The sequence below is a fragment of the Bicyclus anynana genome, chromosome 7, assembly GCF_947172395.1.
Source record: "Bicyclus anynana chromosome 7, ilBicAnyn1.1, whole genome shotgun sequence".
Taxonomy (NCBI): Eukaryota; Metazoa; Arthropoda; class Insecta; order Lepidoptera; family Nymphalidae; genus Bicyclus; species Bicyclus anynana.
This window is the reverse complement of record NC_069089.1, coordinates 14,205,907-14,220,133: the sequence shown is the minus strand read 5'-3', so window position 1 is coordinate 14,220,133 and position 14,227 is coordinate 14,205,907. Positions and strand designations below refer to the sequence as shown.

At 35.4% G+C, this 14,227-nt stretch overlaps 1 protein-coding gene across 1 annotated transcript in view; it reads left to right on the top strand.

Moving 5' to 3' along the window:
• The window catches only part of LOC112052897 (uncharacterized), a 66,547-nt gene that overhangs the window by 13,623 nt on the left and 38,697 nt on the right, over positions 1-14,227 (top strand). Inside the window, exon 2 of the mRNA XM_024092139.2 lies at positions 8,948-9,162. Within this exon, the coding sequence (XP_023947907.2) occupies positions 9,060-9,162 (103 nt within the window). The 5' untranslated portion in view covers positions 8,948-9,059. The remainder of the gene's footprint in view (positions 1-8,947; positions 9,163-14,227) is intronic.

Here is a 14,227-nt window from a genome sequence, read left to right as displayed (position 1 = left end):
TTGTTTGTTTTCGTGTGCTTGTTTGGTGTTTTGTTTATTTGTGTACCTACTTGTTTGCTTGTTTGTTTGAGCAAGAGGATTAAATAAAATATTTTTATCTTCAAAACACATTCTTAAAAGATATTAAACCAATTAAATGGCCTTATTTATACTTGACTTTTAAGAGACATAAAAATTAGAGAAATAAGACGAGATAATAATAACTGTGCACGCGATTGAAATACATATTTATAATAATAATATAATATAATTATATGGAATATATAAAATTATTATTGTAATTATGTATTTCTTTAGTTTGTTAGTTGATAAGTTTTATAATAACCGTCTTATTATATCTATTATTTATTTGTCCTTGTCTTAAATTTTTTAGAGTTCATTTTCTTGCTGACTCTTAGCAATCACTAGAAAACCGGTCCCACTGTTTTTATTATTTACCATACAAGTTAACATTTAATGTGATGAACTGTACACTTATTGTTTTCCTTTTAACATTATAAATTTTTACCACAAAATAGGGAAAAATTTAACAGCCTCATGTACTAGCAACATTACGCGGGTGAGAATTGCGACGAGTGCAGGCTGTTGTGTACAATTTTTGGACACACTGCGCACTATAGAATGACATCTAAACGTGGCTTCTGGTGGTTTTCTGTATTCTGAGCGTTATTGCCTCACCAGTAATGTAGTACGCTTACGCCTCGCTGTCGCGTCGCCGTGCTTACGGAAGGATATTTTATAAAGCCGCAATATTTTTGCAAAAAAAAAAAACCACTACCTGTCTAGCCAGTCTCCAGTTCTGTGTTAGGGTAGCGTAGCAGAGGTACTTACAGGACAAGTTTTCAACTTGTCTTAAATACCTACCCAAAAATGTCTTACCGTTTTCGGACGATACGAAGAGATTCTTAAGCATGCGGTCGGCGAGCCGTAAGCGTAGCGTCCCCTAGACGTAGCCGAGGCGACGTTTTGTTGACGGCGAGGCGGTTAGGTGCCAATCCCTTTCCGAGGCGACACGTGTGCTACAACCTTTAATTTGGCATGTCTACACGTCGTTAAGTTTCACCATGTTTTAACACGTCGTTAAGCGACACAAGCACAATCCGATTAAATACGAAGTCAATGACACAACCTATACCCAACTTTTTTAAATATCAACTCCTGTACACAAAAAGAACAAAATAATACGTAATTCTAGAGGGTATCTGCGAGATTACCAAATAGCATCTTAATAGCAACATTTTTTTTAAATTTGAAATGGCGTAGGCACCTATATTTCATTATGTTGTTGCAATCATTTATCGCTTTCAAATCCCCAATTTCCCGCCATGTAATCGATGTCATTAGATTTTATATTTTGAAATAGACACACGGGGAGCGTAATGCAAAATCAGGATTGGGCTATAAAATGGTAATAAATTTTATTATCGAATAAAAAATATGGCCCCAGTAAAATATCGAATATTCCACCCATCGAATGGACACTCAAGGGCCTTTAAAATTTTATTGAATTTTTCGGATTCAGACATTTATAGCATTAAAAGCCATTACGGCATTTTCATTTAAGATTCTGAAATAATACAATGTAATGAAAGTGTCGTTATTGACTGGCAGATAATTCCCGTGGCTCGTAGAGAACGTTAATGGCAGGCGTCCACTGATCAGCATCGTACGTATCGGACGCATCGCATCAAACGGATTTCAGTATTCTTTGTATAGAAAGTCATACAAGTGCATCCACTGATCCGCATCGAAGGTATTTCATCTACCGTGGAATTAAAAACTCCGTTTTTTAAATTAAAATCCAAAATTACTGTTTAACTAGTCACTTTTGTCGGAATCCCAATGTGCTGGATTTTTTTGGGTTTTGTGCTGATCCTCACATCAGAAGCTCAGTGTTGATCGATTTCCTACAGGGTGGACAGTAGATATACTAAACGGTTGCAGGTGCATCTAAATACAGACAGTACAAGACAGTATTTTTAAATCGTTCATTATCATCATATCAGCCGATGGATGTCCACTGCAGGACATAGGCCTTTTGTAGGGACTTCCAAGCATATTTTGTTGGTCCATATACAAAGAATTGCCCGATACTGACCACGCTAGGCATGCGGGTTGGTCAGCGCAGGGCCAGATTTCTCGCACCGGTGTCGCTGCTGCCCGAAATCGGCCTGTGCCATTTAAAAATGTAGCCATCGTGAATGGATATGCCGTCATTTGTCGGTCGTCAGAGCCTCGTCAGTCCATCTGCAAGGTGCACCACGAGCAGGTGAGGTTGGCAGTTGGAGAGACTGACTAGTACTAGCCTCCACCTTACACCCCTTAAATCGTTACAAACCGATAATGAAGAAAATTTCTGTGGGAGCATCGGTTCATTAAATATCTTTAAAGATGTTTACCTGTTCCTACGTATAAAGCAGCAAGATATATATTTTTCTATTCTTTACAAGTTAGCCCTTGACCACAATCATACCTGATGGTAATCTTGGATGGAAGCGGGTAACTTGTCAGGAGTAGGATGAGTACCGTAACCGCCGTATTCCGCGCGCCTTGCGACTTGTCTTTGTTGAGCTCCAATTTATCGATTGACTTTTGCTTTAAAATTGTTTTCTGAGGCATTACACTGAAAGCTTCTTGCACGATCGAGCTCCTCTTATATAAATCTAGAAAATATTATAATGTATTTAGAGTTCCGAAGCCAAATGATTAAATAAAGACCTTTATATTTTCGTTACACTGAGCATTTTAGAGTGCTTTTACACTTTCCGATAACTGTAGAAGTAGATAGTTTTACAAGATGCTTAAATATATGACTCATTCAATGAATACGAGGCGGAAACCGCGTTATGGGGTTTTAACTCTTTACTTTTAAAATTTTCATGACAATTGTGAGAAAATAAGGCAATCCAATACAATATTAAATAATAATCACATTACACTAATATTATAAAGGCGAAAGTTTATGTGTAAGTATGTTTGTTCCTCTTGTACGCTGCGGCTACTGAAGTGATTTGGCTGAAATTTAGAATGGAAATAGATTTTGCTCTGGATTAACACATAGGCTACTTTTCATCCCGGAAAAATCCATGGTTTTCGCGGGATTTCCACGCGGACGAAATTGCGGGCGTCCACTAGTAATAAATAATAATCAACCAAGTAGATACTTTTGAGATCAGATTGATGAAAGTACTGGTTCATTCTTCTGGGCCCCCTCCCATTGGGGAATTCCTCCCCTCTCCTTTAAAAAAAAAGGATGATGATAAATTTGTTTTAAATCACGCATTGTTTCTAGTTGTACTATTCCACTGAAAAGCGCCTCAAATTGAAGGATTTAACTCTGTCTGTGTCAATATGATAAGGACTGGGGATGCCGGGGTCCATAAAACGCAAACAGGGCACAAAGGCCGTTGAGATTGGTGAGATGCGATTGGCGACAGCTGGGGTGGAGAGCGTTTCTAAACGAGGACGTCCTTACAAAACTTGGGCTAGGCGCCGGGTGTTAGGCCTTAGGCCGTATGACTTTCATTAATGTAAATATATTGTGAAGGGCTTGAACGGAATTCTGTTCGTTCGGTTAAATTTTGAGGGATGTTTAGATGTTTGGTGCTACATACGTGACTACTTCAATGGTCTATTGGTTAGCCTGGTCAAGGTCCTAAGTTCAAAATGTAAGAGCTTTTTTTCTTCAGAGATAAGCTTGTTAAGCTTTCAGAGTATGTGCGTTATATTTGTAATACCGCGGTGGATCAGTGGTTAGGTTAGGTTAGATAAATAAATAAATAAATAAATAAATAAATTGTTCTAAACCTGATTTTTTTTCTGTTGTAACTTTGAGTTAGTCGCTATACATCCCAGTGCCTCGGAGAGCACGTACACAAAATATTGATTTGATTTATATTTTAGTAATTATTTAGATACATATTAAATACATCATACATATTTTTAAGAATCAGGAGACTTATGTTTTTGTATTACTGATGGAAATTCGTAAATTGGAGGTAGTAGAAAGCTTAAGGCTGCCTGCCGTGCCGGATTCATCACTTTCTGATTATGTGATGCATAGCTAATTCACAAATTTTGTCTTTGTCATCTATACAAATATTATAAAGAGATATATCTTGTAGTACTGTATGAGGTAATCTATGGATCTACTAAGCCAATTTTGAAAATTCATTTACCACTAGAAAGCCACGTTAATTGTGAATGGCATAGGCTATATCTTATCCCCGTATTCTCACATAAACGAGAACTACGCGGGTGAAACGGCGGGTTATAGTCTGGCAAATTTGTTGATGACACTCCTATAATATGCGGGCGACGGGGGGAATGACGGCGCAGGTGTTTTCATTTATCGCTACACGCCTCCCGGCCCGCGCGGAACATCGGGAGTGTAACGAACGAAGTTGCCAAGCTATAGTTTGACATAAAGTAAGAAAGTGTCTTACTTACGGTTCGACCTCATAGACTATCAGACACTTTGTGATCAAAATCTTTGAAATTATCTGGAACTTGCCCAGGCGGTCTTACAATCATGTCCCACTAAACTAGATAGCTTCCCAGTGCAAACGCTTCGCAAAATTATTTTTGTACCTAAACGTGTTCAAGACAGTTTTCTTCGGGCCACTCCGACGACCTTGTTTATTCGCGAAACATTCCCCACATTTGTACGAAAGGCCAACATACTAAGTTTGTATGACATCCAAGAATAGTGTCACTGAGGAATATGAATACGGCGAAATGTTATTTAGTTTACCTTTTGTATACCTCTTTATTTACTTCATGTACACCAAGCGTTTAGTCAGTTTTACTTGAGCGCCAAAGGAAAGTTATGTTTTCTGTATGTATCTAATTTAAATTAAGTTAAATTTCTTTGTTTTAAGTTTTTTTTTTTCAAATCAAATCAAATTAAAAATCATTTATTTCAAGTAGGCTCAGTTTACAAGCACTTTTGACACGTCAGTTGACTATTTGTAAAGATTCTACCACAGGTTCGGAAGGCAGGTTCTGCTGAGAAGATACCGGCAAGAAACTCAACAGTTGCTCTTTTGAAAAAGTCATACAGTATTATAATTTACAATTGATAACAATTACAATTTCTGATAGTTTTATTTCCTGTGTGAAGGTGGAAGCCGATCCAATGGCCTCCAAGCGCTTTTATCTTTAAGGAACTCATCAATGTTGTAGTAACCTCGACTAAGTAATTTTTTTTTAACACATTGCTTAAAGCTATGCTATTGTATTATTTATTTATTCTTTACAAGTAAGCCCTTGACTACAATCTCACCTGATGGTAAGTGAAGAGTGAAGTACATGTATTAACGCTTTTGAACATAGACTAAGAAATAAATAGACAGTCGAAAGATATTCGATTTTCACAATAGGTATACTGAATCACTTTTTGATCATATTATGATGGTTCATCATTATCAATAGTGAACCAGTGATAGTCCAGTGGATAGCCCAGTGGATATGACCTCTGCCTCCGATTCCGGATGGTGTGGGTTCGAATCCGGTCCGGGGCATGCACCTTCAACTTTTCAGTTGTGTGCATTTTAAGAAATTAAATATCACGTGTCTCAATCGGTGAAGAAAAACATCTTGAGGAAACCTGCATACCAGAGAATTTTCTTAATTCTCTGCGTGTGTGAAGTCTGCCAATCCGCATTGGGCCAGCGTGGTGGACTATTGGCCTAACGCCTCTCATTCTGAGAGAATACTTGAGCTCAGCAGTGAGCCGAGTAAGGGTTGATAATGATGATGAATGATCATTATCAACCCATATTCGACTTACTGCTGAGCTCGAGGCTCCTTTAATAATGAGAAGTTGAATTGTTAAAGTTCTTTGACCTATTGTTATGTGTGACTAAAATACCATCGTTCCTATATCCTTTCTATTGATTGGTTTAAAGACGGTGCTCTGCCAAATAGGCGATAAAATACATTTTGTTTTATTTTGGCACCGCCTTCAAGCCGATCAATAGAAAGGACATGTTTTTTTTGGCAATGGAAATAAGAATATAATTTGAAATAAGTCTTATGAGCAACACAATTATTTATATATGTACCTAAACCTACATAACAATAAAAACCGAGTAACCTATTGGGAGTTCGCACAAGTCCAAACTTAGATTGCGAATACAAAAACTTTTCTTGTATAATTATTTACTGGGATTCCAACAAAGTATGTATGATTTCCCCAACTTCGGTAACATTTCTTTTTATGCTTGAAATCAGGTAATATATCGTGTTACGTAATAACATTGTCTGTGTTAGAATGTTTTTAGGGTACCGCTAAGAAAATAGAATGGAATTGCGGAACTCTTTTCGAATCACTTCGTTGTCGGTCTGTTTGTCTGAATAGACTCTTATAGACAGGAATGTAAATAACATAGAACTATCACGTTGTTTCATTTATCAAATACTAGCTCACGCCACGTGGTTTTGCCTGCGTGGTTCCCGTTCCCGTAACACTGAAAGGACTATCTAACACTGAAAGAATTTTTCAAATCGAATCAAATTTAAACGAAATCGGTACAAAATTTCTAAAAGACGCAAAAATGCCGCTAAAAGACGCCCCGCGGTTTTACCAACATAGCTTCTGTTCCCGAAAGAACACGGAGTAAAAAAATTGCCAATGATACTCGCAAATAACGTAGCTTTCTTTCGGTGAAAGAATTTTCAAAATCGGTTCAGTAGATCCAGAGATTACCCTTACAACCATACAAACTTTACCTCTTACAATCTAAATATATATAAATAGATTTTAGATTTTATTCTGGATTAACACATAGGCTACTTTTCATCCCGGAATAATCCATGGTTCCTGCAGGATTTGAGAAAAGCTTAATTTCACGCGGATGAAGTCGCGGGCGTCTGCTAGTGATAAATAACCGCAAAATCAAAATAATATCACTTGATTTGTGATTTTATTTTAAATCATCGTAATTCAATTAAATTTAAATTACCACGTCAAACCTACCTTACAAATTAAATGTTTAAATTGACTCAACCTAGGAATCGCATTCAGGACCTCTGAAACATCGCCAGAAAGGTCGTCTTAATTATGCTGTAAGTGCTATTTGAATATGTATACCGCTACGAAAAAGTAATCCTCATTTCAGCATACAAATCACGTAAAGGATTCTTCCTTCCCGTTTACCCTTTATATTCTACGCCTCTAGAGATTGAATTTAAAAATGTATTGCAGAATAGACCCATGCATATTATGTATACCTCTTTGAGCCTCTTAAGGGCTTAAGTCCATAAAAAGGATAGGTTAGCTTAATGCGATAGTCTCTCTGTTTATTTAGTATCCAACCCCTCGGCCAAAGTATAAGATTTTGGTATAACATTTTGAGCACACTACTATCAATATAAATATACTTTATATATACATATATATATATATATATATATATATATATATATAAAGTATAAGTAAAGTAGTATATATATATATATATATATATATATATATATAGACTTAAAGTAACAGTATATTTGAAAAAGCATAACATGTTATCATATAATTATCATTCATATAAATCTATACTAATATTATAAAGCTGAAGAGTGTTTGTTTGTTTGCTTCAACGCGCTAATCTCAGGACTACTAAAAAATTATTTCAGTGTTATATAGCCCATTTATCGAAGAAGGCTATAGGCTATATATTGTAGGCTATTTATCGAAAGAAGGCTCTAGGCCCGTTCCCGTATTCCTACGGCAACGGGAACCACGCGGGTGTAACCGGGCGGCGTCAGCTAGTTTAGTTACTTATTGTTGTAGTTTTAGGGTAACGGACAAGCATGTAATCTTCAGTAATCTTAAATAACGCATCAGGGTGCCTCGTGGGAGTTTTCAATATTTTCATACTGTTACTATCGCGTTAACGTAAACGCGAATTTATATGGAATTGAAACAGTTGTGCAGTAGTGCCACTAGATGGCGCTGTTTCAATTCCATAGAAATTTGCGTTTACGTTGACGCGATAGTAACAGTATCAAACTGCCACTAGGCCCACTGGAAAGGTTTGATAAATTTCTTTAGAGTTTTACAGGGGAAAGCGTATTTAACTATTGTAACGGTAATAGTTAAATAGTCTCTATTTACAGTAAAAACTTATTACTATATTATATTTACAGTTGAAGTGGCGAAGTAAAACTCATTAAAATAATACTATTTTCTTTTTGTTATAAAAGTAAAAAGAAATCGTTAAAAATTAGACGCTTAGTTTTCCTTTTGTTCACGTAGGAAACTAACTTTTCCAACCCACGTTATTTGCTTTGGAAAAACCGCAATCGAACTGTGGCAAATGAAACGGCGAACTTTTTAACTCGACATATTTTATTGAAATTAAAGCTCTTTTGACTCTTCAGAACTCCTCGAGAGTCAACTTTTGAAAACCGTTGTAATAAAATGGATATTTAATTTTTAATCTGATAGGTGTTTCCAGTCTGTTTTGCTGTTCTCCAGTTTGTCCAGTACTAACGAACGCCCCACAGATTCACTGACGTAGTTCCCGTTCCAGGAATACGGGAAATAAATATAGCCCTTTTTTGCTAATAATGTAGCTTTCTACTGGTGAAAAAAGCGGTCTAGTGGTTTACGAAAGTGTGACAATCAAACTGACGAATACTCATTTTTATTTAGGATAAAAAGCAGATGAAACTATTATTCCATATTTCACTACGTAATCCTAAAGAGAAAACGATACCTACTATAAAAACACCGCAAAGTGCAAACCAACACTTGACCCTATTACGTACTTATAAGTACTTCGCTGTACGTACGCTTACACTCAAGTATCCTCCATGTAATTACTTTTAATTGCTAATAAAGAAATAGCACTACTAAATAACGAACCACTTTCTGTAATGGGATAGAGAAATATTTGCCGTAGAGGAAAATGGGAAAAATTAATTGACACTTCCATTGTTTTCTTTGCAGGTACAGTGAAGCGTTGACGCAATAATGAGATTGTGTGTGTGGCGAACTACTCACTTTCCAAGTGTTTGAAGTGAGTAAAGTGACTTAAGTGAAACGGAGTGGTCGGGGCTATATGAGACGACGACGGTATCGGATGTCAGTTGGTATGGAGGTGATATTTTCTACTGGGAGCCGCATTTTCGTGGCGTTTATCGCAACGGCCTTCTGGGGAATGGGTAAGATATACTATACTACCATACTACTAGTTTATTATTTATTATTATTATTTATTATTATTTAACAAACAACACATTGAAATTAAGCCTAACCATAGTGCAACACAAACCACAGTTAGTTTTACTGTGCACTGGTTATTATTGCATACAATAAATACAATATTTAGGAACATACAGAACATTATTAACAAACAGAAGAGGATAAATAAACAGATTAACAAACAGAAGAGGATAAATACCAAGAATAATCATTATAGGGTAGTTAAAAAAAAAAAAAAAGTGTGAGTGAACCGGTGCTGCGACGCTACACAGGCTGTCCCAAAAAATAATTCTTTAGTTTCCGCTTATGTACGTAATAATATTGCTAGAACATTGTACGTGTTTATACGTAAGCTACTTGTTATTTTATTGAACTGAAAATTCTACACGTAAGTATTACCTATAGAGCAATTATATTTTTTTATACATTTTCTAGTATTTTATACTATTGTAAGAAAATTCCACGTGTTTCTACGTAACCTACTTATTATTTTATTCAACTGAAAATTCAATACAATGCGTAATAAAGAATAAAATAATGTTGTTAATGATTTACTAAGGAGACTTAGTAACGATAAATAATAACGGTAAATATATATTTGCACTGAATTTATTTTCATACTCAGGGTTTTAAAAATTAAAATTAAATTTTAAACAAATTGAACATTTTTATAATATTTTAATTTTTTTTATTTAGTTTGTAATGTAATATATTATTTAGTTCGTTTGGACTTTTAAAACTCAATAAACACATTATTATCTCGAATAAGCTCATTATTTAGTAATGTAAATGAGGGACATCATTTATATTAAAATCAATATTAAGTTTTCAGCCTGACGTACAGAAAGCTCAAGTTGAGATGAGACGTAAAAAACAAATCTAAGAAAACTAGTTAAATAAAGATGAGAAAGAAAGCTATTGAACGTCTTCAAATCTAATAACAATAAAGATTTTACAGCAGAAATAAGTCACGTACACTTTTCATTACACTTCGATATAAGAGATTTAAGAATTCACGAGTGAAAATAATATAAAACTTTATTTATCTAACATATCAACGTAGGTGGGTACTACTTACGTAAGTAGAAAATCGATTAATCAAAACATTGTTTAATTGAAGCCTTTGTGAGAAATGAGAATAATTGAGACTGATAAATAGAAATAAGAGAAATTGAGACTGAGAAATAGGGTTGGTACCTGCGTTTTAAATAACGAACAATGAGATTTTGTATAGGATTGCGTAATCCAGGGCTGAAGCTCACTAAAGTTTCCGCTTTACAAGGCACGAGTAAAGTAACGAATGATCCCCTATTCAGAATAATGGAATGAAGCGAAATATTCTCGCAATTGGGCGAGGGGGATCTCATTTCGCCGGCGGTGACAAGCGGGACAGATATCTGAATAATAAAATAAAAATATATTGCGTTGTTTATGCTGCGCCATTGGGAGTTTAGTGATGCAATTTAGTTAACCGCTTTAATTAGTGGATTTGGATTTTGATTTGTTTCGTGTGTTATTTTAGTAATGATTATGAGTTTAACGTTTTACGACGTATAGTAAGCTCTACAATTTATAAATGAATATGTTTAGATTAAAAAATAATAAGTGTAATTTGATTCACTTTAATACTTTGCCTAATCATATATGTCGGAGAAAAAGTAAAGTAATTAATAAAAATATGGACAGAACCGCTGACCTAACCTTGGTCATCGGCTCTGTCATTTACAATAGGTTTACTTTGCTTAACCTTACTAATCGCTTACACAATACACTATTAACTTTATTATTTACCCTGATATTTATGGTAGAGGAACCACATCGAGCAAGTCCCAGGACTTGTGACAAGGGTGTGGTTTAAAGGCACCTTTTAAAACTAGTACTAGTAGACGTATATTATGAGCTTACCTGGCAAAATAAAAATTGGGGGTGAGGGTAGAGGGTATTTTTAAAAGAACTGCTGTTAAATTGTAATACTAAAATCTCACCGTCTGATGAAAATCTGCATTTAAATAACAGAAAGCACATTCGAGAAAATTGTCAACTTACATAAATACTGGTCCATATAGAACCTACTTTTATAAGATCGGTTAAAAATTAGGTATTTTCAAACCACCCCGGACATATTTCATTTCACTAAGCCACAAAAAATAGGCGAAGATTCTATCAGCAGTTCAAAAACTGGGAGTAAATATCTCCGTTCAATCAACCTTCAAATTTGATACGGAGTGACACCTGAAAATATCACAATTTCCCGCCAGTCGAGAGCTTTACGCCCTATCATAAAGTGTAATCTACCGCGAATACTACTGTGTTAAATTGATGAGTAGGATCGAATGGGAAATGAGGGCTATGCTTTTACATCAAGGCTGCTTTTACATCAAGCCTTAATGTAAAGGCTGTCTTTACATCAAATATGTTCAAAGTTGTAGTGTAGGTAGGATAAATCATTTTTACCTAGCACCTTATCACACGGCTTTTTTGTAGTTTAAAAAGCGAAAGACGTGACATAGCACTGAAAACTGACTGATACAGATAGTGACAATAGCATTAATTCTTTACTCACATACAAAGAGTATATTTTTCATCGACGCCCAATTCGACAATAATACGGCCAGGGTGAGCTCTGAGCGATGACTTGGAAAACCGTAGGTTTTAGCCGATATTTATTTGTTGTTTCATGTCTATTAGCCTCAGAAGCCTCTTAACATCTTTAATATACTTTAACTTTTATATTTGAAAGTATACCAATTCTTAAACTGTTTGGTTGTTGGAGTCAGATATCATATAGGTACCTACCTCGATAAAGCACTAACCAACCTACTTTAGCATCGTCTCATTATAAGGAGATATTACATCAAGTGTGTTACCTTATCTGTGAACAAAATAGCAGTCCGTATTAACTACGTCAAAGAGGATCAGTTTTTTTCTCCCTAAATCGAGAAAAATGTGACCGGAACGTCAGCTATGTCTGCGTGCGAGGAATGCCGTCTGAAGTATGGCAAACTCATCCTTGGAGGTTGAATCACTTTGTTTTGATAGTTTTGCTTAACTCACTAGGTAAACAAAATATTGTGTACTGATGGATTAACTAAAATACAATGGAAATTTTTTAAAGAAAGATGAACGATAAAAATTTTTGTTGGCTTATTAAAGTTTATTCACTTTACATTTTAAATATAAGGTCTTTTTTATGGTATTTTCCTCACAGCAAGAGTTATTCAGTGAATAATTTAATATATTAAATAAGTCCGCTCAATCAAGTGTCAAATTTATTGCGAGTGACAGGTGAGATTAACACACAATTCCACACACCTGCGAGAGATTTTCAAAGTATCATAAAATCAAACCAACTGCAAGCACAGGGACTGGCTCTAAAAACTAATTAAAAGAATCATTAGTACTTAGGTTAAATAAAGTAAGTGACTATGTACAACAAGAATAAGACAGGACATATTATAGAAACTCATTGCAAGAAATATTAGTAGCTTAGTCTCTAAATGCAAGTAAGTACCTGGTGTCAAATGACGTCGTTAGTAACTATGGACAACAAGAATAAGACAGGACATAATATAGAAAGTCATTGCAAGAAATATTAATAGCTTAGTCTCTAAAGGCGAGTACGTACCTGGTGTCAAATGACGTCAAATGTAACTAACGTAATAACTTTCTCTATATATGTATCAAAATTTATAACAAGTGGTTCGTTGCTTGCGTATCTTCTCTAGTTCATTTCTATGAAAAAGCTGAGTTTGCCAGCACTTTTGAAAAATCAAATTTATTAATTTTTAGTGACTCTTTAGAGGTTTAGAAGGCTGTTATCTGAATGTTATCATAAATGTAACTCAGTAAAACTCGTAAGTTGACAAATTATTATTTATTACTTTTACATACCTGCGAGCATGTAAAGATGTCGTCGTTATCAACCCATAATCGGCTCACTGCTGAGCTCGAATGAGTGGGGTTAAGCCAATAGTCCACCACGCTGGCCCAATGCGGATTGGCAGACTTCACACACGCAGAGAATTAAGAAAGTTCTCTGGTATGCAGGTTTCCTCACGATCTTTTTCCTTCACCGTTTAAGACACGTGATATTTAATTTATTAAAATTCACACAAGTGAAAAGTTGGAGGTGCATGCCCCGGACCGGATTCGAACCCACACCCTCCAGAATCGGAGGCAGAGGTCATATCCACTGGGCTATCACGGCTGTAAAGATGTAAGCCGAAACAATGCCTTTCATTGCCAAAAATACTTTGCAATAATAGTGTGTTAAATAAGACATAAAGACTAGCTGGTTCTGCACCGTCATATAAAGTAAAAAATGTCACTATCTTATTTTAAACGAACAACTGTATCAGTTTCTATATAGCTAATTTACTTTTAAATGTCAGACTGAAATAAAAGCTGCCGCCATTTTCCTCGCGGTGCCTCGTTAAATTTTCAATGAATATATTTAACAGCTCAGTTCAATCACCCGTTTAATTTGATTTGAAGGCGTACGTGCATATCGACTTTACATACACAGTGATATTTAGGTTTACCTAAGAGAAATAATAAGTAACTGTAACACTTAATGTAATAGTAGTATGTTATTAATTCGATGCGATAGAATGTAGTGCTAGCTGTAGTACTTATCCTAAGTAGATAATAATATAACACTAGCGGGTACCCGCGACTTCGTCCGCGTGAAACCCTATTCCTACCCTTTCCCTGTCCTGTCATATCCTACCACTACGCTACTCCTACCCAAGTAACTTATGCCCGTCTCCTGGTTCTAAGCTACCTCTCCACCGATTTTCAACCAAATCGGTTCAGCCGTTCTTGATTTATGTAACTGACACGACTTTCTTTTATATAATATAGAGATTGTCTTAAAGCATTACACTTTTTATACTCTCTAATATAATTTTATACTCTCTAATATAATATAATTTTTCAATACAGTGTTTTTATGTAACTTTTGAAATCGTCACTTAGTACAATGTCACTTAATGTCAAGTGACAATGCAGTCTGTAAAATATTCA